This window comes from Sinocyclocheilus anshuiensis, unplaced genomic scaffold (genome assembly GCF_001515605.1).
Source record: "Sinocyclocheilus anshuiensis isolate Anshui unplaced genomic scaffold, SAMN03320099.WGS_v1.1 scaffold870, whole genome shotgun sequence".
Lineage (NCBI taxonomy): Eukaryota > Metazoa > Chordata > Actinopteri > Cypriniformes > Cyprinidae > Sinocyclocheilus > Sinocyclocheilus anshuiensis.
Genome location: NW_015540842.1, coordinates 833315 through 857366, shown reverse-complemented (window position 1 = coordinate 857366; position 24052 = coordinate 833315). Strand labels below are relative to the sequence as shown.

General features: G+C 37.1%; 1 protein-coding gene across 1 annotated transcript in view; it reads right to left on the bottom strand.

The window, feature by feature from the left end:
- Positions 1–23776, bottom strand: part of pfkpa (phosphofructokinase, platelet a) — a 30871-nt gene extending 7095 nt beyond the window's left edge. The window contains 18 exon segments of the mRNA XM_016484877.1: positions 286–397; positions 539–600; positions 837–1001; positions 7462–7614; positions 8762–8849; positions 8962–9032; positions 11366–11564; positions 12342–12406; positions 12829–12945; positions 13512–13604; positions 15026–15121; positions 17174–17282; positions 17420–17464; positions 17590–17755; positions 18007–18196; positions 18310–18387; positions 19424–19497; positions 23559–23776. Of these exon segments, the coding sequence (XP_016340363.1) occupies positions 286–397; positions 539–600; positions 837–1001; positions 7462–7614; positions 8762–8849; positions 8962–9032; positions 11366–11564; positions 12342–12406; positions 12829–12945; positions 13512–13604; positions 15026–15121; positions 17174–17282; positions 17420–17464; positions 17590–17755; positions 18007–18196; positions 18310–18387; positions 19424–19497; positions 23559–23649 (1974 nt within the window). The 5' untranslated portion in view covers positions 23650–23776.
- Between the last annotated feature and the right edge of the window lie 276 nt (positions 23777–24052).

Sequence of the window (24052 nt, the reverse complement as noted above, 5' to 3'; positions counted from 1 at the left end):
ATATATATATATATATATATATATATATATATATAAACATTTCAGTAGGCCAGGTATTCCATGCACACAGAAACCAACACAAACAATACAAGCACCATCTAAAGTGCTCCTGTTTCCAGATTACAGCTGTCTTTGTATTAAGCAATCATAATACTCTCACTTGTTCACTTGAATTAGCAGGCACAAGAAAATGGTTTGTCTGCTACAGAATATTGATTCATTAAAGTGGAGTTAATAGTGCCTGTCGGCCAGAGTGTTCTGTGATGTACGATTTATGTGCAGTACCTGCTGCATGTGACCCAGAACATTCTTCCTGCAGTCAAACACTCCCTTGCCCTCCTCGGAGTAGAGCTGATAGATGAAGTCTGTGGTGTAGTTTTCATTGCTGTTCTCATTCCTGCATGAACACAAGTGCAGACAAACCGGCTGAGTGAGTGACAGAGCACATCTCAATCACACACTGACCCAAAATACTCTCATCTGAGCCGAGAGGAGAACAAACCACAAACTCAGAATAGATAGATAGATAGATAGATACCTCAGGACTAGTCCTCTCTGAATGCTGGTCTTCATTTTCTCTGTCAAGTGCTCTACGTTAGACTGAAGAAAAGAGAAATGCAGTTTCTTCATTTAACCAACAGATGGCACTAATGGTTATTGTTTAATAACTGCACTAGACTTGACACTAAATCAAAGATTATATAACCTTTTGTGTAATTATTAATGAATCATGTTACATAATTGTATTGCTAAGACACTAGCATTTTAGCTGTGTGTGTGTGTGTGTGTGTGTGTGTGTGTGTGAGAGAGAGTGTGTGAGTGCGTGTGTTGATAACCTGTAGGTCTCTGATGTCAAACGGCTCCTCAAAGATATATGCAGCATCCGCTCCAGCCGCCAGTCCACCAACACTGGCCAGATAACCACAGTAACCTCCCATGGTCTCGATGATGAACACGCGGTGCTTCGTTCCGCTGGCAGACTGCTTTATATGGTCACATGTCTGACAAACACATACACGTTTAGTCATTTCGTGTCTTCTTGAGTAATGCTATAAATCTTGCTACAACCTGCTGAATCACTGTCATGCCAGATACAGTACATGCCATGCAACAAGAGCCACTTTTGGAAGTCCAACTAAAAATGTCTTTTCTTACTAACTATTATAAGCACAAATCAGTTTGGAGACATGGAATATTTACTTTTCATGACGGTAAATCGCGTTCACAGAGAGCTTCGGGAAGATAAACTGCACTGAATATGGGCTTTTAGGAGCACCTTACAGACACAAAACAATTTATGATACACAATAATGCTCCTCATACCAAACTGTAAATATTCTTTAGGTATAATATTTTATATTGTTAAGATTATTATTTAGATATACAATTTTATATTATATATTTATTGTTTTATTTGTTCACAAAAATTGAAATTCTACCTAAATGTAACTTGCATTACAATGCAAAAAAATATATATATATTATTATTATTTCTTTTACAACGACCTTTTGCTGTGATATTTTCCCTTTAAAAATTGGTTTGGCATCACATTTAAGTGAATAACATTATAATTTTAAGTAACTAGGTGGTTCAAACAGAGATAGGTTTATCTATATTTCAATGTGTTATTAATACATACTTTGGGGCTGTCAGACAGACGGAAGTTCAACTCTGTTATGGGGAAAAATATTAATATTAAGCATGAAGAACTAGAATACTGACTGTAAATGTGATATTTGCAAACATCATCATTAGACATTTTGCAATGTCAGCTTGTCAAATTGTGAATCTAATAGGCTTGGCACATTCTTTTAAAATTATATTAATCGAATATTAAATTATATTCAAATTATATTTATATAAAAAAAATAAAAGCTATAAAACATTTACAAGGTAAAATAAAGTATAATTTTAATATAAAATTATATAACTGCATAATCTTTAGTGGTATTTCAATGTTCTTTTGGTCAGTCGTAAGAGTTCAACTCTGTTATGGACAAGAATACTAATATTAAGCACGTAAAATAATGGGATATTTGCAAGCTAACACTTTTATTAAACCTTTTGCAATTTCAACCCCGTAATATTGTGTGGCTTGCCACATAACCTGTTTTTTTGTTTGTTTGTTTTTTCTAAATTATAATTATGCACAAATTATTATTATACGCATAATGTAAAATAAAGAATATGTAATCTTATAATTTTTATAATTATTTCAATGTTCTTTTGGCCTTGTCAAGCTCCATATTTCAACTCTGTTATGGGGAAAAAAATATTAATATTAAGCACAGAATACTGACTATACATAATGTGCTATCTGCAAGCTAACACTTTTGTTAAACATTTTGCCATTTCAACCCCGTAACATTCACCGCCAAAATGTGAATGTAACAGGCTTGGCACAAATTCAAATTATAATTATAGAATTTCAAGTAATGTGTCTGGGTAGAAATAATGCTGTTTCCTAAGAATGACTCCTTTGCAGACAGGAATAAACTAAAGAAAGTTTATCATCTTACCTCCACAATGGCATCGAGGGCCGTATCTGCCCCGATACTAAGGTCAGTGCCGGGCACATTGTTACTAATGGTTGCAGGCAGCATACAGAGCGGGATGCAAAACTCCTCATAGCTGGACCGAGCCTCACACAGCTGCAGTAGACACTCTAAGGCCTTTGGCAGGTCAGCACAACACAGCAGGGGACCACAGGGGACAGCACAATTCACACGTTAGACCAGCAGGGGGAGTACTGGTGCAGGAGCGGACCCTGCTGATGGGACACCCACCGTGTGATGGCCGCCATGACTTTTGATTTCGAGTCGAGGGGGAGAGGAAGGGGGTACGGATGGGGTCGGATTGACTTTCGCAGTCACACACATACAGGGTTGTCACGTGGCAAAACACTGAAGCGAAACGGCAGAGATTCTGCACACTTGTAACAGACACAGAGGCAGCAAGATGACTCAGTCCACACATTAACACTGTGTACTGCAGTAGTGTACTGTAACCGACAGTGATGATGCCATTGGAACATAAGCATTCTGAATTCCGACTGGTTTTGCATGCTATTTGCTTCCTAAATTGTGATTGTGATTTGTATTTAAATGTGTCAGTTAACCCAAATTCTGTCATTATTTACCCTCATGTCATTACCACTGTTGTTTTTTTCCATGAAAAATAAATATTTTCCAGAATTATATATTAATAACACACTATATTTGAAACCTTCTGAACTCACACAGTAGCTTTAAGTGAGTTTTTTTGCTGAAACTCTTCAAACATGGTATGACGTCTGTAGCTACATTCCCATCCACTATTTGTGCTATTCTATTATCGACAAATTTTTTTTTGTTATCCCTTACAAAAATAATAATAATAATAATTGTTGCATTAGTTTTATCGCAAAAGTCTTCCCTTTAGCTGTTTACATAATTACAAGTGTATCGCAAATTATTTTATCTTTTACATCCCAAATCTTTGCAAAATGAAGAGAGCAATGAGAGCAATTGGCATTTTACTGCTTACTAATTTCACAATACTTGTACATTTTTAAATAAGGAAATATAAAATAATACAAAATAAAATGAACCTCAAATTAAGGCGTGTAATATATATTTTTTAAAAATAGACAAAATTAAAAAAAAAATTAGAATACATGATTTTTGAGAGGTAACATTCTTACAAATAGTAATATATACAATTTAATAATATTAATAGAATAGATTTCACACACCTCTGAACACTGCAGAAAAACAGCGCTTTAATGGGAGCAGCATTAAACTTATTTATGTTAATGGTATTTTTCTCAACAAAATGTGTTTCCAAACTAGTTTTTGCAACATTTTAAGTACTGACAGAATTTATGCACTAAAGTTAAATGGGTCAACATTTGAGAAATTGTATTGATAAATGGCATTTCCAAAAAAACTTGGATGGAAACCTGGCTACTGACGCTTTATGCATAAATGTTTATAAGCAGGGGTGCACATAAGTGGTCCGCAGGTGCGCATGCACGACTAAAATAAGAAATGCGCTGTGTAAATTAGTTCAGACCATGCGTTTGCGTACCGACATGGGTGACAGCTGTTAATGCACGATTACCATTTTAGATCGACAAACTGTACTGTATAAGATTTCTATTCAAACTGAAAGCATAAATCTAAGCTACCCGCTAACAGTTTCAAAACACAATGCAAAACTGTGACATTTCATTCACTGTCGCTCTACAATCAGGGTTGCCAGGTTTTCGCAACAAAACCCACCCAATTGCTACTCAAAACTAGTCCAAAACTAGCCCAATCACGTTTCGAGAGGGGTTCCCCGGTAAAAATCGCATTCCGGGGGGGTAAAATACACGTTTTTCGACAGGGATCCTCCAGTAAAATTCGCATTCCAGGGGCTAAATATCACGTTATTGGGGTCGCTTCAATCCGCGGACATGAAAAAAAACCCCGCGGCAACAGTGTTAAAGTAGCCCAATTCCGCGAGAAAACCGCAGACTTGGCAACACTGTCTACAATCGCCAGTTTGAAAATAAAAAATTCAAATAATTCAAATTAAAAATAATAATTAAGGTTCAAATAGCAATGAGAGCAATTGGCATTTTACTGCTTACTAATTTCACAATACTTGTACATTTTTAAATAAGGAAATATAAAATAATACAAAATAAAATGAACCTCAAATTAAGGCGTGTAATATATATTTTTTAAAAATAGACAAAATTTTAAAAAAAATTAGAATACATGATTTTTGAGAGGTAACATTCTTACAAATAGTAATATATACAATTTAATAATATTAATAGAATAGATTTCACACACCTCTGAACACTGCAGAAAAACAGCGCTTTAATGGGAGCAGCATTAAACTTATTTATGTTAATGGTATTTTTCTCAACAAAATGTGTTTCCAAACTAGTTTTTGCAACATTTTAAGTACTGACAGAATTTATGCACTAAAGTTAAATGGGTCAACATTTGAGAAATTGTATTGATAAATGGCATTTCCAAAAAAACTTGGATGGAAACCTGGCTACTGACGCTTTATGCATAAATGTTTATAAGCAGGGGTGCACATAAGTGGTCCGCAGGTGCGCATGCACGACTAAAATAAGAAATGCGCTGTGTAAATTAGTTCAGACCATGCGTTTGCGTACCGACATGGGTGACAGCTGTTAATGCACGATTACCATTTTAGATCGACAAACTGTACTGTATAAGATTTCTATTCAAACTGAAAGCATAAATCTAAGCTACCCGCTAACAGTTTCAAAACACAATGCAAAACTGTGACATTTCATTCACTGTCGCTCTACAATCAGGGTTGCCAGGTTTTCGCAACAAAACCCACCCAATTGCTACTCAAAACTAGTCCAAAACTAGCCCAATCACGTTTCGAGAGGGGTTCCCCGGTAAAAATCGCATTCCGGGGGGGTAAAATACACGTTTTTCGACAGGGATCCTCCAGTAAAATTCGCATTCCAGGGGCTAAATATCACGTTATTGGGGTCGCTTCAATCCGCGGACATGAAAAAAAACCCCGCGGCAACAGTGTTAAAGTAGCCCAATTCCGCGAGAAAACCGCAGACTTGGCAACACTGTCTACAATCGCCAGTTTGAAAATAAAAAATTCAAATAATTCAAATTAAAAATAATAATTAAGGTTCAAATTAAAATAATAAAAATATTAGCATTTTATTTTTAAGTTTACTATAAAATAATTGTATTTGTATTTAATACTCCCTTTTTTTTAAATAAAATAGTATTGTCACTTTATTGTTTAGTTTATTATTTTATTTAAATAAATCTAAATAAAGTGCAATAATATTATCACTATTATTCATTTATTTTTTATAGTTATATTTGATGGGTCACACCATGTGTCGTGTGAGGACCAAACCAAATCTCCAGGTTCTCATATGAGAACCAGGCTGAAAAACTTATGTGCACCCCTGTTTATAAGAGAATGATATTTGGGAGCGAAGGAAGGGAAGATTTCAGTTTTGGTGTTATGTTACGGAGCATTTTTCAAGCTTGATATCCCTAGTCTCCATTCATATTTTTTAAACATCTAATATATCTTTATTACGTTGTATTTGAGTTCAACAAAACGTTGAATTTGTAAGGACATGAGGGTTTTAAGGTGAACTATGTTATATATATGAAAAACTGGCAGTAGCCTGTGCTTTAGTAAGGCTTGTGTTGGTTTAAACCATGGATGTAAAGAAACTATGCAGACAGACTCTAGTTCCATCAACGTTAGCCGGGGTCAGCGATCTGTTATGACGGGTTAATGCAGTGTGATCACAGCACAGCACAGGCTCAGTCACATGACAGCCACAACAAAAAGCACAGCTCAAAACATGCCGCCATTATGTCATCTCCACTTACCTGTCAGCCAACGGCTCGCCTTTGCATTTACCAGCCGAAACATTAATGCTTAATGTACAAATATCAGGCTAAATCTCACAAAACTACCAAGAACATGTCCAGGTCATATTTCACCACCAAATCAATAAGGAATAATATTTTGCTTAAAGAAAATGAAGCTGAATTTGGCCCGGACATATCTTAATAAAATGCATCTTATGTCCTGTCTACTAAAATGCCTAAAATGTTGTTGGTTGTTGAAGGCAACATACAGTATGTGTATCCTTTGTTCATAAATGTTCAGTTTACTTTTTACTATGATGAATGAGCATTGCAGTTGCAAATTTTTTTGTTTTGTTTTGCTTAAAGCTCATTTGAATTTATTTAGCTCATTAGGCATTATATTATGGTGACTTGGATACCTATCTATAACGTCAGGTTGACATTGGACAGACGTTACATTTTGGGTTGAGAACGAAAATCGGGTTGATGTCAGTATTTGACGGCAATTTGAAAAAATAATCAACGACTAAAAATATCAACGACAGCTGACGTCGCCATTGGACATCAAATTAGCATTGACATTAGACGTTGAATTGGCATTGAATTTTGGTCACCTGCTGTCGCAACCGAAATTTAACCAAATATCAATGTCTTATGACGTTGCGTGCCTGCTGGGAAAAAGATTCGGTCACATTAGTGAACATTTGGTGAAATTTTGCATCCAGAGAAAGATCCATAGTCTTTTGCCAATAGTGTAGCGATTTATGAAGTATAGTTCACGCAGCGGTCACTTTCAAACCAAGTAACTTTCTGTTGGCCAATTTGAACTTGAATATGAAATCTGTTGCGCAATCTTTCACTCTCGTGCGAAATTCTCAATTGTGACTGGATTTCGTCCGCGAAAATTCCCTGAACAATGGTAAATGTGACCGCAGCTTTAAGTTTGGGAACCCACTGCTGCTGGTAGCCTAGTCTGACATGATTGGCTGGTAAACATAAGGCAGAGCCTCTGTGATTGGCTTGTAAAGAGAAGACAGAGCCTCTGATGTGATTGGCTGGTGGGTGGCACCCTCCAGCCTCACTTACATCAGTGATAGCGTTCAGAGCCGTGTCTGCACCAATGCTGAGATCTGAGCCGGGCACATTGTTGGAGACTGTCGCCGGCACCATGACCATTGGCACACACAACTCATCATAAGTCCCGCGGGCTGCTAACAACTCCATGATCCCCAGGAAGGCCTGCAGGGCAGGGCAGAGTTTACCGCCCTGCGGTAGAGATTTAGTGATTTAGAGATTTAGTGAACCGCCACCGGTGCTGGGAATGGGGATGGAATGAGTGAGACAGACGAGGAAGGAACCGAGTGGAAAGCCACGGCCATCACGACGGAGAGCATGAGATAGAGGATCCACTCCGTACACACACTTCAAATTGAAACACTTGCGTAAAATACATACACACACATCCTGATGACGTCTGTATAGAAAGAGAGAAGATGAGCCTGAACTCAAAGCATGAGATGACATTCAAAGCTATTCTGGAATTGTGGGTCATTGTTCGGTCTTTAATGGCGCCGTTTGTCATCTCAGCTGTGTGAATGTTAACGTCGTTCATTCAAACGGCTGAAAGATGAACCGGTGCCTGCTAAGAAGGTGATTTTTTTCTGCACCATTTTTCAATGATTTTGGATGTTCATTATGAAAAGAACAGGAGCACATGAAGCTTTAGATGATGCTGCATAGGAAAACATGATGGAGAGGGCAGGCAAGTTAACAACACAGTATCAGTTACTTTTTAAATTAAGAATTAAAATTGTTTTATAAAACTAAATGGACAGACATCAAGGTGCAAAATGATTGATATAGTTTACAAATTAAAATATAAATATCAAATCATGTTTTTATTGTTAATACTGTTATAATACATATGGGTAACACTTTACAATAACCTTTCTTAGTTAACCTTAATTAACTAGCATTAACTAACAATGAGCAATACATTTGTTTCAGTATTTATGAATCTTTGTTAATGTTAGTTAATTAAAATACACCTCTTAGTTCATGTTAGCTCAGGTTGATTAAATGATAACAGATACAAGTTTAAAAAATAAAGGTTTTAAAAATGTATTAGTACATGTTGAAATTAACATTAATTATGATTGCTTAATGCTGTAGAAGAGTTTTTAATTGTTCATGTTGACTAATGTAGTTAAGGAAGTTTATTGCAAAGTGTCACCTACAGTATTTATGTGGTTATATTGTACTTACATGCAAAAGTTATTTTCAAATAAAATCATTTTAAAATATTATATATAATATCAACAGTGAAGCACATAAGTAATGCAAGATAAAACATTAAAATGCCTAAAGCCCAGGCTGGAAGACATACCTCAAATCCTCCGATCACTAACAGTGCATTTATGTTATACTTTCGCATCTGTTCTGCAATTTTGTCAATGTGCTTTGCAGGAAGCGTTCTGCAAATTTGAAAACATTGCACTAAGTATAGCACATTGCATGCAAAATCATCTGCATTACTAAAATCTGTATATAAACTTGCAACATAGCCTTTGTATATAAGATAAATACCGTTTAGTTCCCAGCAGGGATCCACCCTGACCCGTCCATCCACCTACATCTGCCCATTTGATCTCTCTTATCTGAGGAAGGGAAGCATAGTGGATCAGAAATGTATTGGAACAACACTTTCTTAAGAGTACATTAATACTTCAAAATGCGAGTGAGAAGGTTAGATATCTACATGGGCAGCTGTCCTCTAAGAGACAGTCTCACATGAACAGAAACCTTGTAAATAACTAATCTGAGATAGGCAGCAAGTCAGCGCTCCACACAAATTGTATTTTACCTCAAATAAACAACAATTAATGAGATTGACATTTTTTACAGGTTTAAGAATAAGTTATCTAAGCTAACAACTCAATACTCAAGCACGCTTACAAAGAGCACACATATATATTTTATACATTATTATACCACTACTATTACATTAGGAACTTTTATATGCAGTTATTACACATCATTATACACACAGTGTACATTATTTTATTATTTCATCATTTTGGGCAACCTCGGTTGTATTGAAATGTGCTTCATAAATAAAAATATAAAATACAAATACAAAAATATCTATCTTATATTTACATTTCATATTTAACATTACATAATTTTCCATGGTTATCCCGTGAAAAAGAAGTGTGCTTAACTGTATTGAATGTGCACTTGTAGTGTACTTCAAATATAAAAAGTACATTTTTAAAAACTGTACTTGTAGATAATAAAATATGAATGAAATAGAATTAAACTGAAGTGTACTTAAAGAGAGTACACTTTCATGACTGTTTCTTATCATAATTGTAAAAAGTGCACTTTGTAATAATGTGAAAATAAAAGTTTTACTTTAAAGTACATTTTAAATCATTGTTTTATTAATATTTTGTTGTGCTTTGAAGAAGTACACATATTTTGATGTGTTGACTAACATACTAAAACACATGCAAAGTAATCCATTTGTAATTTAAAATATAAAAACTGTGTTCATATTTGCATAGTAGCTGTCTTCATCATTGCAAATGTGTAATTACTAATACATTTAAATACCTGACAAACAAGTTTCAATAGAAATGGCATGAAGTATATTTTAGTTTACCATAAATGCTTGTCAGTAAATTTGACAATATACATTAATCATATTTAAAAGACAAAAGAGGGAATTATGAAATTACATACAAAGAAGTACTTAAGTACTATTAAAGTGGATCTAAAAGGTATTTTAAAGTTGAGCTAATTTCATTTAATATAGTTTAAACTACATTTTCATTTAATTGCAATTAACCTGCAATTAAACCTAAAGCCTTACATTCAGTTTGCACTTTTAAATTAAGCATATTCTTTTAAATGATTGTACTCTTTTTAAATGTATGCTCAAGTGTATTTTGTCACAAGGATCTATACTTAAAAATACTTATTCTTTAAAGGCAACATTATTTTGCTGTCTTTGTCAAAAGTGCCCTATATGATGACTTACAGTAATTGTTTTTTAATGTAGTTTTTCAAATAGAAATCCACATGGTTTAAATGTGATTACCACTCATGTGCTTTCTAAATTCATTGGCTTATTGGATTAGACTGGCTAAAGAGATCATAATGGAGAACTCAGCTATGATGAGACCCTTTTAGCCAAAAATAACTCAATAAGTCTATCAATGCATCAGGGCCAGAGAGAAAGTAAGAATTCAAAAACATTATTTAAAAAATATATATATTTTGAAGCTATTGATAAAAACACATATGGATTTGATGGGGCATTGCTTTCTCTAACCAAGCTTGTAATCCTCCTTGAGTTTGTTCAACAAGATAATTAGTGGATCATGTCTTAATCTAAGGGCCAAGCCCATGTAATGTAATTAATTGCTCCGTGTTTATCTTGATTCCTCTGAAAGCTCTTAGCATACGGCTAATGGATTTTACACATCGCCCCCAATCAGCCCCGAGTGGTACTGCAGTGGTAAATTAGTTTATGTTAATCCTGTCATGTTCTGCGTCAGAGCAGCAGAGCAGAGCAGGGATAGAGGCGACGCCACAGCCTGTGCCGTTTTCAACACCTACTTGAGCTAAACGTGTTAATTTGCTGAGTACTTCCTGCTCTTAATGCAATTACTAAAGCAATACAATTAGCACAACTGGATGTGAGCGTGCATTTAAACAATTCAGTATGTAACTGCTGTAACCTAGATGCTGCTGCTAGTAATGCTACACAAAATAACGTTTGTATATGTGGCCAGTAAAAACAATGACTTGAACTTAATGTAAATTTGGGGTAAATGCACATTTTTTTTATTTGCCGTCCAAACATGGCACAATTTTGCTCATATGTGAAGCACATTTGCGTTTCTGGAATGTCTCCCATATAAGCCACTGAGTTTAAAACCTGCTGGATGGTTATTAATATAGGAATGTAGAAATAAATATTTACCTGTCCCTTACTGAATCCTTCAAATCCGTCGTTGACCGCGAACATTTTGTGTCCCTCGGAGATGCCCACTCTGACAGCAGAGCGCACGGCGGCGTTCATGCCGGCGGCAGGGGCACCCACGTTCAACACAGCCACATTAAAATCGCTCTGAATTGGGGATGAAGACATAACATGTCAATAGTTTACATTAAAATCACTTCTCATTATCCAGCAAACCTTCAGCTGTATTACTCACTTATGTTCGGTTGTCTATAATAAATACAGCAAGCGTCCTCGTGGATTACTGTAAATCCTGCTGGATATATGCGGCCTGACATGTACAGCACATTAAAAATGATTTACATATTTATTTATATAACTAGCAGGTATGTCTGTATATTTGAGGCCTGGTATTTCTTGATCATCATCGTGTTTTTGTGTTGACCACTCAATGCCTATTAAGAATTGAACAATGTTTCCAACCAGCTGTGGCTGGTTCATCAATCTGTTTTCCATTCCCATCAGTGCAGGGTAATGTGGTCTTCCGCTTACTCGACACACAGCCCAGAGCATCAGAGAAGGAGAAGCCACTGAATATAATAATTTTCATATATGATAAATTACTTGCGCCTCAGAGCGAGCAGACGAAACACAATCAATGCGGTCATTGCTTTCGGAGGTGGATGCCAGCTGTTTGGGAACACAGTCGTGTAAGATGCGCATTTTTTCTTAACGGATAAAAAGTTTATCCTACTCAAATGTGCGCATACGTTTTTTTATGTGCCTTTTTAGAATTTCTGCGCATTGTGGTTACCATGACAACCTCACACACTTGCCACTGCTCTATGTGAATGTGTAGATTTACTATAGCAAAACTAAAATGTGTTTAAAAGTACTCTGACCAAATCTAACGGTTCGGTTTGGCCCCCCCAAACTCAAACGTCAAGCTACGCCTATGGCCACACCACAAGTTACAAACAAAACATACGAAACACACCTGCCACGTAGCCTCACGGCCTCTTCAAATCTTTTCTCATCCATGGCCTTCTGCACCTCCTGAGTCTACAAGACAGACAAAAGCACTTCCATTATACTGTAAATGTTATGATACATGATTTTTTGGGTGTTGAACTGACTTCTTAAAAACAATATCGGGATCATAATCCAATTCAACATTGAAAAAAATAGATATTTTGCAAAGTTCATTTTTAGATGAACAAGCACATTTTTCGTAATGTGTAAAAAAAAAAAAATCTAATTTTCATTACTGTAATGAAGTAAAGTGAATCATTTTGTACAGACAGTTTTTATTTAACGAAATGTAATTAGATATTAAACTTAAATAAATTCATAGGGATGCAAATGCCGGAATGATTCATGAGTGCAGCAGCAATGCTGTGTTCTCATTCCTCTGCTGAACTGCATGAGTGAGGATCTTGATTATCACAGCACTAAACCCGACGTGGCATCTGTCCAAGTCTTACCATCTGCACACACTCCATGAGGGGCAGCTGCACAGACTGGTTCCCACACAGAGACACCACGCAGTTTGCAGTGGTCTCAAGCAGCACCAGAACCGCCTCCACACCCATACGACTGGCCTGACAACAAACACAAAACAGCACTGCAATCTGTAGTGCACTTAGTCACTTCATGTATAGAAATAGTTTTTATTCCATGTAAACAGAAAATTTCATTTTAAATCCTCCTTGGAATTACATACTTAACTTTTTCCCCCTGCACTAAGAACTCCTACATGTTGTGTTCAGTAAATATATTTAATCTGAAGTATTGCTTGTGTGTTATGTTTAAGCAGATTTTATGACCAATTTATGCATGTTGAATCCAAGGGTCCAGCTACTGTTAGTGTTGTTTGTGATCGACAGCATGCCAGAGAAGATGTCCATAAACATAATGTTGAACATATAATAAAAATTCCCCCAGAAGACCACTTAGGAAAAAATGCTTAAGTCCTTCTGTTCCTGCATTATTATTTATTTTTATTTTTTTTCCTTTTTTCATTTCCCCAGAGTGCACTTGAGCCTTTATTTTGTGCTTCATGATTGTGGAAACAGCAGAGCACATGCAGTGTGCGGACATCAAATCTGTTTATGTACTTAATGTAAGCTGCCCAACCCTCCTGTTTTTATCTCTAAGAGTTTCTCACCAGAAGCCTGTCAAATGCCGAGGGGGTCCCTCCTCTCTGGACGTGGCCCAGGATGGTCACGCGTGTGTCGAAGCCCAGACGCTGAACCACCAGCTGGAGGGGTAATAAAGAAGATTTAGAGTTGAATCAAGGGAATTTGGAGGTTTTAGGTCATATTTTGTAAAAAAAAAAAAATTATTATTGTCCATCATGCAATATATAATAAAAAGTCATAAAAAAATCATATCCTTTTTTTTTTTTTATTGTAAGTAAAAATTATCACCATAATCATACTGTTCATTAACCATACAGTAAATAACATATTAATAATTAGGTTAACCCCAAACTGAAAATTATGTTGTCATTTACTCATTATCTTTCGAAACCTATGACTTGGAACACAAAAAGAGTTATTTATATGTCCAAGCTGCTTAAATTTTGGTCTGTTTCTAACACAAAGCTATTGTATCATTTGGGCTATACTGCACAAGTTGTATGGTTCACTTTTGCAATACTTTTATAGGTGTTGTTGTTTTTTTTCTCCCTATTTCTTAGAGTTTTAATGAATTAAAGAGGACAGTGTTAGAATTCTACAAAATATACCCTTTTGTGTCCCATCGAAAAAAGAAAGTCATATGAGTTTGTAATGACAAGAGAGTCACAGTAAATGATGCCACAATTTTAATTTCTGGGTGAAGTATTCCTTCATATGTAATACTAAATTGAAATGTTGTACAGTATTAGGTTATTTAATAATAAACCTTTGTACAAGCAAAAAAAAAAGAGGAATATCTGATAAGAATGCATGCATTTAGCATAAAGATTCAAGAGAAAGCTGCAATGCACATGCAGAGAATAAGAAATTGAGCATTAATTGGTGAAATCAGAACAGCGTTCCATGCTACTCACTAAATTAGAGTCCATTTTTAGTAGTTAGCATTCAGAGACTGTGCTAAACATTGTAATCGGTTCAACTCGGTTAACTTGCAAATTTTCCCCACAATTTCCACTTTTTTTCTATGATATTCTGTGCCTGGATAAGGCTGGGGCCTCACATATGTACAGTAAGTACATGTAAGCCTATTTCTCTGTGATGTTCTAATAAGTTGATTTTTCTAAGTGTCCGTCTGAGGTATCATTCATGTCAGTACCAAAAAATAGTGACAAGATATGGAATGAAGTTTAAAATTTAGAGTTAGGTTTTTTTTTTAAATAAAGTATGAGCAATACTAATAGAGACGCTTACCTAATTTTTCTTGTAACAGAAAGTATTCTGAAAGAACACATAAGACTGAACTGTAAAGCACTGGAAGATGTGCATGCTCCTGCTTAAGGTAGCATTCAAAACATACAGTAGGTAGAGGATAGCCGTAGCTGGTTATGTTCAGGGGTGACCACAAGTGCCTTACCAGAAAGAGTTGTGTGTGTGTTTAAGCAAACCACACAGGACAAAGCCAGAGAGGGCGGACATACAGAGCTCACAGAGGTCAGGGGTCAATGCATGAGCTGGATCTCTATGCACCTCATGTACTTACATTCTTTACATGTTCTGAGGTAATGGCCTTGTTGTTACGATCAATCGCACCTTCAGCTACTATTATGATATTCAGCCTTTTCATTCCTGCCCGTTTCTAAAAGGGTAAGAGACACGTCACAAACCAAAGACAAAACAGCGGGAGAGATTCAAAAAGCTGGAATTCAGGCTGCAGAAGTGGCTCCGTACTGAAACACCAATCCTACTGAAGCAACTTTAGAGTAAAGTTACCCATTCGGATATTTAACCACTACACCATACGACCCAGTTACGGTGCATTCTCACTGACAGCAATTCAATTGTTTGCTAAGTTTCTGTGCTGCTGGTCAAGGTCTTAAAGTAACTATACTGTTGGTCACCAAGCTGCTGTACTACTGGTTGAGATCGCCAAGTTGCTGTCCATATACTCTTCGGTCAGTGTTGCCAAAGTGCTGTACTGTTGGTAAATTGTACAAGTCACTATATTGTTGTTCAGTGTCCTCAGATGGCTACTGTTAATCAAGGTCTTTATAAGTCCGAAAGATGTTTCTGAAAAATTACTGTACTGTTGACCATGGTCCTATAAGTTGCTGTAATGTTGGTCAACATCTCCAAGTCACTCTCTGTATACAGGTGGTCAGCAAGTTGCTGTACTGTTGATCATGTTCACCAAGTCACAGTAGTTTTCGTCAAGGGTTCCACGATGCTGTATTGTTGGTCGTGATCTCCAGGTCACTGTCCTTATACTGTTGGTCAATGTCACCAAGTTGCTATAATGTTGGTCAGTGTCTACAAGTCACTATATTGTTGTTTGATGTCCTCAAGTGGCTTTGCTGTTGATTAAGGTCTTAAGTCACTATATTGTTGGTCAACTCAAAAACAATATTGTTAGTAACAAAGTCACTACACCTTTTGGTCAAGGTTGCCAAGTTGCTATAATGCTCCAAGTCGCTCTTCATATACTGCTGGTTAAGGTTTCCAACTTACTATACCGTTTTTCAAGGTTGCCAAATTGCTGTACTGTTGGCCAGTGTCTACAAGTTGCTCCTGCATGTTGTTCCATGTCCCCAAGTGGCTGTACTGTTGTTTATAGTCACCAAGTTGCTTTACTTTTGGTTAAGCTGCCAAGTTGTTGCACTGTCTACTAAGTCGCTGTTCGTATATACAGTTACTGTAATTTCAATTCACTATAACTATTTTCAAATTTTCCAAGTCAATGTACATACGGTCAAGGCCAGCAAGACTCTGTACTACTGGTTGCTATTGAACTGCTGTATCCAAATGCTGTATCCAATTCCCGTTGAAAAAGAATGACTTATCAAGTTATCAATGCAAATTGCTGTCAGTGTGAAAACCCTTTTACATCTTATGGCATGTAGTAGAATCTGTAGAATGTTTTTGCAGCAAGTCTTTGAGTCTCTTTGGAGTCTTATTGGCGGTGGGCCACTCCAGTTATGGACCATTCCAGATTTTTGCTCTCTCCCTTTGAAAACATTCAGTACTCACATCCTTGACTATACTAGAAGTAATAGCTTTTCCATGTCTGTCAATGGCTCCTTCAGCGACTGATTATGTTCAACCTTGAACCTCTGGATCGCGTCTGGGGCAGTGAACACATTTGTTTCACAAAAAACACAAGCATGTTACAGAAGAGTATGTACCAATAAACATTACATTCTGGGACTAGTGGAAAATGATTTTTTGTATGCAGATGTGGATAAATGGGGTAAATACGTAACCTGTAAATGTGCATGTACAGTACAGCCAATGTTGAAGAGTAGTGATGCTGCTAACTTGACTTGTATTTTAGTAGTGCAGCTGTTTCGCATACAAATTTTTACAACTGATAAATCCATCATAAATATCACACACTTCTAGAATGTCTCTAACAAGTTGTGATGGAAAGCTACAGTATACATTTCAGTGAATAGATTCTTCTACTTCATAAAAAGTGAAGCTTATCTGTAGTTAATCCAGTTGACATCATAGCGTGCAGCTTGTCAGAGTTGCTTCCCTAACACTGTGCACAACCACAAGCTTACAATTTTCCAGGTGAAAAACTTGTAAGAATAAACTGAATGTAATATAAGTGTGACCACCTGACTAACATGAGAAGTTGATCAAGCGTGCTGCGTGTAGTTTAGTGAGAAGTGATGTATTTTTGTTTTACCGCAGAGAGTTTTTGACACATTTTCTCTTCCCAGCCATCCTCAGGGGGCATTTCAGGAATCAACACCCAGTCGGCTCCACATGCCAGGGCACTCACCAGTGCCAGATAGCTTTATACACAAGCGCATACAGATATATAGAGTACAGTGTCTTATTTAACAGTATGCAGCACACAAACACCATGCCAATCATATATTTTGAACAAATCCAGGCCAAAATAGTTGGTGATAATATGTAAGAATCTTACCCACAATGCCTGCCCATCACCTCCAGCACAAATGTCCTCTGGTGACTGTAGAATTATTAGCCAATAAATAGGAATTTCTTTTTCACAAGAAACATCTGGTGCTTTTAGATAAAGTCATTTTAGATTCATGTAACCTTTAAATTATTCTTTGTTATGGATTGTTGAAGTACCTCTGAGCTGTAGTCATGATCGCATCCACCACCTCGATGATTCTGTGGAGGGCTGAGTCTGTTCCTATTGTCATGTCGGTGCCACAGAAGTCATTGTCGATAGAGCCCACCATGCCCACAATGTGAAGAGCAGAGTATTTCTGAGCTGCCTCCTCATCGATCAGACCTGCGATTAAAAACAGCAACAAAAAGCCTATTAGATCAGATTCTGGCCAAACTTTTTTCTTTCTGTGTTTGATCTTTATTTTTGGCTAATTTAAGCCTAATTGAAATCATAGAAAATTCATGACCAATACCTTCAACATTCTGATAAATTCAAGTAAATGTTTTAAACGGCTAAATTGCTTTGCATGTAAATTTGTGCATAAAATAACCCTCAATACATTTTATTTCTATTGTGTCATCTGCAGCTCATACCTTGCTGGACCAGCTCTGCCAGCAGCCCGCTCCACTCCTCTCTGAAGATATTGGCCCCGGTCAAGCTGCCGTCTCCACCAATCACACACAGGTTAGTGATGCCCCTCTGCACCAGGTTATGAGCCGCCTTCAGACGACCTTCGTGCGTGCGGAAATCTTTGCATCGTGCGCTGCCGATAACAGTGCCTCCCTGAAACACAAGCATACAAAATCTTAACCACAAGATCTTATTGATCTTGCGACACTAGCAGCATTGGTATGTTCGAGTGCTTTGAGGGGCTGTATGCTTCTCATCACACTCACCATTTGCAGCATGCTGGACACACTCTCCCATGTCGCCTCCTTGATGTTGTCGCCTCCATCCACCATACCCTGATATCCCTGTACAACACACAAACATTAGGGTTTTGACGGTGAGGAAATTTTCCCACCGGTTAATCGACGTGTAACAACACCGGTAATACCGGTATCACCGTGGGGTTGGGGGCCTTCCCTCTTTTCCTCGCTTTCCTTCGCTTTTAAATAGCTTGTAAAAGCGGCGTGCGCATTTTACTTTCACTTTCAAATCGCGGCAATTCGGCGTAAAGCAATTGTTCATTTATAGTTTGTTTGAATTTTCCAGGTGACGTAACCGGTGTTGCGGCTTAACACCGGTATCACCGTCAGCACCGTCTATCGCGGCAAGCCTCACAAACATGCATTTAAAATCGCACCTCTTATCCTTGAATGACCTCTTAGTTACCAAAAATGAATTCAAGTAATCATATGAACCAGCTTACGGAGATTGGCAGTCAATGTTCTGTCTGGGCAAAGACATGGCTTTGTGTTTACAAAAAGATGAAGCGTGTCATTTCTGCACCACTAGCAAATGCTTGCTTTTTCAAATGTGACAAACAAATGATTTAACAAGTCAAATGACACGCTTCACCTTTAAGAATGAGGGTGGACTCATGAGAAAATGGATGTGTGGGTTTCTTCACTGCAGCAGTTGCATAAAAGCAGAGTGGGTGAAGATATTCGGCCTATCACAGCCAGACATCTCTTCAAGCAAGGCTAAGATGCTATATGATGCTAATGGAAAAAAACATGTTTATTTGAGGCCAGATACATGGGGCTTTAATTCAAACCACTGTGGGAACACTTCTGCTATGCCAACAACTCTGAAATGGATTAATATTATTTACAATACATGACTTATTTCACTAAAAAAGCCTGTGAAACATATAAACATTTCTATATTGGAAATAAATGACTGGCCATTGAGAGAGCAACATTGAGAGTCATTGCACCCATATGTTATACAGCAATGACATAGTTTGTCTTATTAATGTTTACACATTAGTATACAGCATTTAAAGCCATATCATTCTGATGAACAGAATCATCTGAATTATGCAGAAATGAACTAGACACTGACCTCATGAACGAAGTACACTTTGGCTCCAACATATATTCCCATTCGGACCACAGCCCGAACAGCAGCATTCATTCCTGCATGCAGAGGAACAACAGACAGATCAAGTTAGAAGGATATCTGTAGAAAAATACTGGGAAAACAGGTTAGAGCTGGCTGTTTGTTTGTATTTGCACTTGATCATGTAATTTGAGGATCACTGGAATGCAACTGTGCAGCATAGCTCTGAGGGCCTTTCCTGCCATATTTGGGCAATTGTTGCTAGCCTCCTCCTATAAAATTGGTTAAATCTGGTTTAATAAAATTTGCTATATTTGTTCACTGAAAGCGGCACTGCTGTTACTAGGCAACACAGGAAAGGAATGGGAAAGAATCAGAATTAGCAGAACGGCTCAGTTCATTTAAGGCTCAGCTCATTTTTGGTTCCTCCCAAGGTTTTTTCTCCATTCTGTCATCGATGGAGTTTTGGTTCCTTGACGCTGTCGCCTCTGGCTTGCTTAGTTGGGGACACTTAATTTCCAGCGATATCGTCGACTTGATTGCACAGATACTATTTAAACTGAACTAAGCTGGATGATGACATCACTGAATTCAGTGATGAACTGCCTTTAACTGAAAATGTTTTCCTAATTAATGCTGTACAGTTGCTTTGACACAATCTGTATTGTTAAAAGCGCTATATAAATAAAGGTGACTTGACTTGACTTAAGGAAAAATATTGCAGATGATTACATTTCACCTGTGTTGAAGGGACGGGTTACACAAAAATGAAAAGTAATTCCTAATTTCCTCGACTGCAAACTTTGTAAACTGACCTTTCTTCTGCAGAATACAAAAAAAGGGCTCTTTTCCATTTGATTTCAACTACAAAAGCACCATAAAAGTAGTTTATACAACGTGTGCATAGCTATATTCCTAGTCCTTTGAAATCAAATACAGTGTGGGGGAGTAACTAGTTACATCATGTAACGGAATTACGTAATTTAATTACAAAATAAGGTAACACTTTATTTTAAGGTGTCCTTGTTACACAATGTACGGCAATCAAAAGAGATAATTTACTGTTTGTACACCTGTCTCAGCAAATGTGTGAGAAACAAGTGTTCGCTTTTATTCAATGCATTCTATGCGCTTAATGGTATATAAACCAACTTCTTGGGTGCTGCCATATTCACATGATGCAATACACGCACATCTTAATGAAATCAGAGCTGTGGATTTCCAAGTGTCCAAGTCACGTTCTTTTCCAAGATTCTGAATCCAACAGAATGGATCATTTTTTAAATATTTTCTCTGCTACAAAATCCGTTTTCTTTTTAATTTATTTTGTTAAAAGCTAAAACATATAATAGACAAGTAAAAAAAAAAAAAAAAAAAAAGTAATTAAATTACAGTTATTTATGAAAATGTTAACGATTACAAAGTGGGCTGCATCTGAATATTTTCACACACATACAGATATGATTGATTTCTTTCCCAAATTGCATTGACTGCTCTAAAATACGAGACACCAGTGTTTCAGGAGTTTAGGACACATGCTTATTCAATAACTGGTTTAGTTCCAATTTGGGTTCATGTATATGCTTTATTTTTAAGATTAACTGTTTTTTCCAAGGCAGTGCTTCCTGTTGTAGCTATGCAAAGATTTGATTTCAAAAACAGTGCCATAGCTATTAAATGGTTTCTTGTTATGATTTTAAATCTGTACTTTACCTCAGATCGATCTCAAAGTCAAAAGAGGTGCTAAAGTCTGATTTTGTGGTGGCTGTGCTTTAAGATTAAATTATTATAATCCTAATTCAAGTAAAGAAGGATTTTGGAAGTCTGACAGTACTCAGTGTTGAGTACAACTGTAAGGTTAACCCTGCCTGCTTTAAATGTTTGAAAATGATTAACAGTTGAAAATATTCGCTAGAAATCAGTTACAATACTAATAAAGTAATGAAAATCGTTACACTACTTGCCAACACTGGTCATATATAGCTTTATGTGACTAACAACATTGCCTGGTGGTTTCTAGATGGTTGCAAATCAACACCTGAGTCAACAGTCTCTCTGGGCCTGTAGATACAGTATTGATTGGGTTTCTCCTATTCTTTTTTAGCTCCTTAGCTTTTTTTAGAAAAAAGCCCTAGGCGTTTCCCCCCCACCTGTTCGCCAGGCAAAATGTTACGCCTGATGTCAGATGTGTCAAGGTGAGAGATCTGCCCTACAGGCTCTGAAAAATTCAATGTCACCGTGTGCTCAAGCTTTTCAGTCTGCCACTGTCGATTGGTTTATCTAAATAGACAAAGAATTATGCAGTCCTGCTATTTATGTCCTGCAGCTGCTTTAAAGATCTAAAGTGTTAATTGAGTGAATTCATCTATAACATGTACCGTGTTTAGGATACGTGCAGATATACATTAAGCCATTGGAATGACTAATATTGCATGTAAGTTACATCAGATCAGAGTCATTACAGAAATGACACATTCCATCTGGTGACTCATTAACTACTATGAAATTTAATGTGAATTTTTCACACAGTAACCTTCACTGCAGTCCAAAACAAGAACATTTGCATTTCTCATAGGAGCTGCAGTGAAGTCCCTTGTGAAGTAGTACACTTTAGCATACAAAAGAGTACCCTAATACTTTACTTTAAAGGTAATTATTTAAAGCTACATCTTTGATTGGACGTGCAATTTTTAAGTGCGTAGTCATGAAAGTGAACTATATTTAAGTACACTTAAGTGGCTTTTTATGTAATTAATATTAGCCTATATGCAAGAACAGTTAGGCAACTTAAAATATACTTTTAAGATTTGAAGTACACTACAAATCCACATTCAAGCACACTTATTTTCTCACAAGAGGTGCCTGAATGGTCTCATAAACTAGATTAGTATTTTCCTTAAGGAACTACTCGTCTTTGAAATTAAGGTACAAGTGTGTCTGTGCACATCTAAACTATCTGATTTTATTCAAGACAATATTGTTTAATACGACTAAATCTAGATTCACAAAAGGTAGAAACCTCTTAAGGTAACAACTGCACTTCACAGCGAAGGTGTGTTTTTTATTTCAGTGTGTAAAACGTGACATTGGTTTAAAGCCGTGCGCGTTGGTCACATGACGCATTTTGCTGTGACGTAACTCTTGGTCGCACTCTCGCAGCGGCTCCTCACGTACGCATCCTTCAGACTTCCTACACCCTAAAATCACCTAAATGCACCTCTTCTTTGCAAAACACATCACTTAATGAAGAAACAGTCATGAGCTTTAAAACATAAACACGGGAAAGCCACTGTGAAAAGCGCAGCGACTTCCTGGTTGATGAAAATCATCGTTTCGTTGATTGACGGACAGAAAAGCGCTGACTGGTATTGGTACCGAATACTGAAATTTTGGTACCGTGACAACACTAGATATGAGGTAACGTAACACACAGATGACGGTTAATGTTAAGCAAACATAAGAAAGAATCATAATCTTTTAGGCTGGATGGAGACAGTGAAGACACGCTACGTGTGTGCTGTTCGTGAAGGTCACATGAGTCCGCAATGCAGTGACATGTATTGATTAAATGTCATTCATTCACCTAAACACCAACGCAACAGATACATAGTAAAGCTGTCTGCTATCTGAAAACATTATGATAGAAATGAAAGCTTCTGTCATCTGACATGAGCTCAGATGTATTTACTGAGAACCGCCTCATCCTTCAACCTCCTCAACCTGCATTTCTACCAATATTAACCAGTCTAAACAGCAAGCAGTCATGAAACTAAAATGATAACACTGATCCTAAACGTCAACCATGGATCGCTCAAACATATCACATTGCAAAATCGGTGACTTTGTGATCAGCTCATGGTTACATTTCCATCCCTTCGGACCTTCAAGGGCCATTTCATCCATCCTGACGAGAAGCAACCCCAAGTAGGAGATTCTAACAAACTTGCATTTATACAATGCAACTGAACAGCCAATGTAACGCTGGTAATAGTGTACAATGTAACAGAATGCACATCACATGTCAAAGTGAAACTATGTAGAGCTCATTCTGAACACAATGATCCAATATAACACTGATAATAAGGATGTAAAGTTATAACAAATGTGAACCGAATGAGCTGTAACAGTGTAACGTTACCTTGCGCATCTCCTCCGCTCGTGAGCACTGCTATGGCTTTCCCAGCGCCCGTCAGGTTCTCAAAGAACTTCTTGTTGTCTGTCTGAGCCATCTTCCCTTTTTAAACTTCCAATAGGTTAAAATATAATACTGAATAGATACAACTCTGTATGAAACGGTGCCGGTTAGGGGACTCTGTCCTCTCCTCTCCTCTCCAGCGGTCTCCTCTTGCACGTCCTTTGCTGTCCCTCCTGAACCTGCAGCAATAACATTTGTGACTGACAGCTCTCTCAGCCAATGGCTGGTCAGATCCCGCGTTCCTGCCGGAATTTTAACCAATAGTAATCGCTGTCGGCGGCGTTTCAGCGTAGGAAGATGATGTAGGCGGGACAGTAATTTGACAAATATGGTCCGGCTATATTTCCGGAAACTGAGATGCCGTCAAAGAGCAACGTTGAAATTAAATTTAAAGTAAGTTTATTTCTGTCATCTGTAAATGTGTGTACTTATAATTG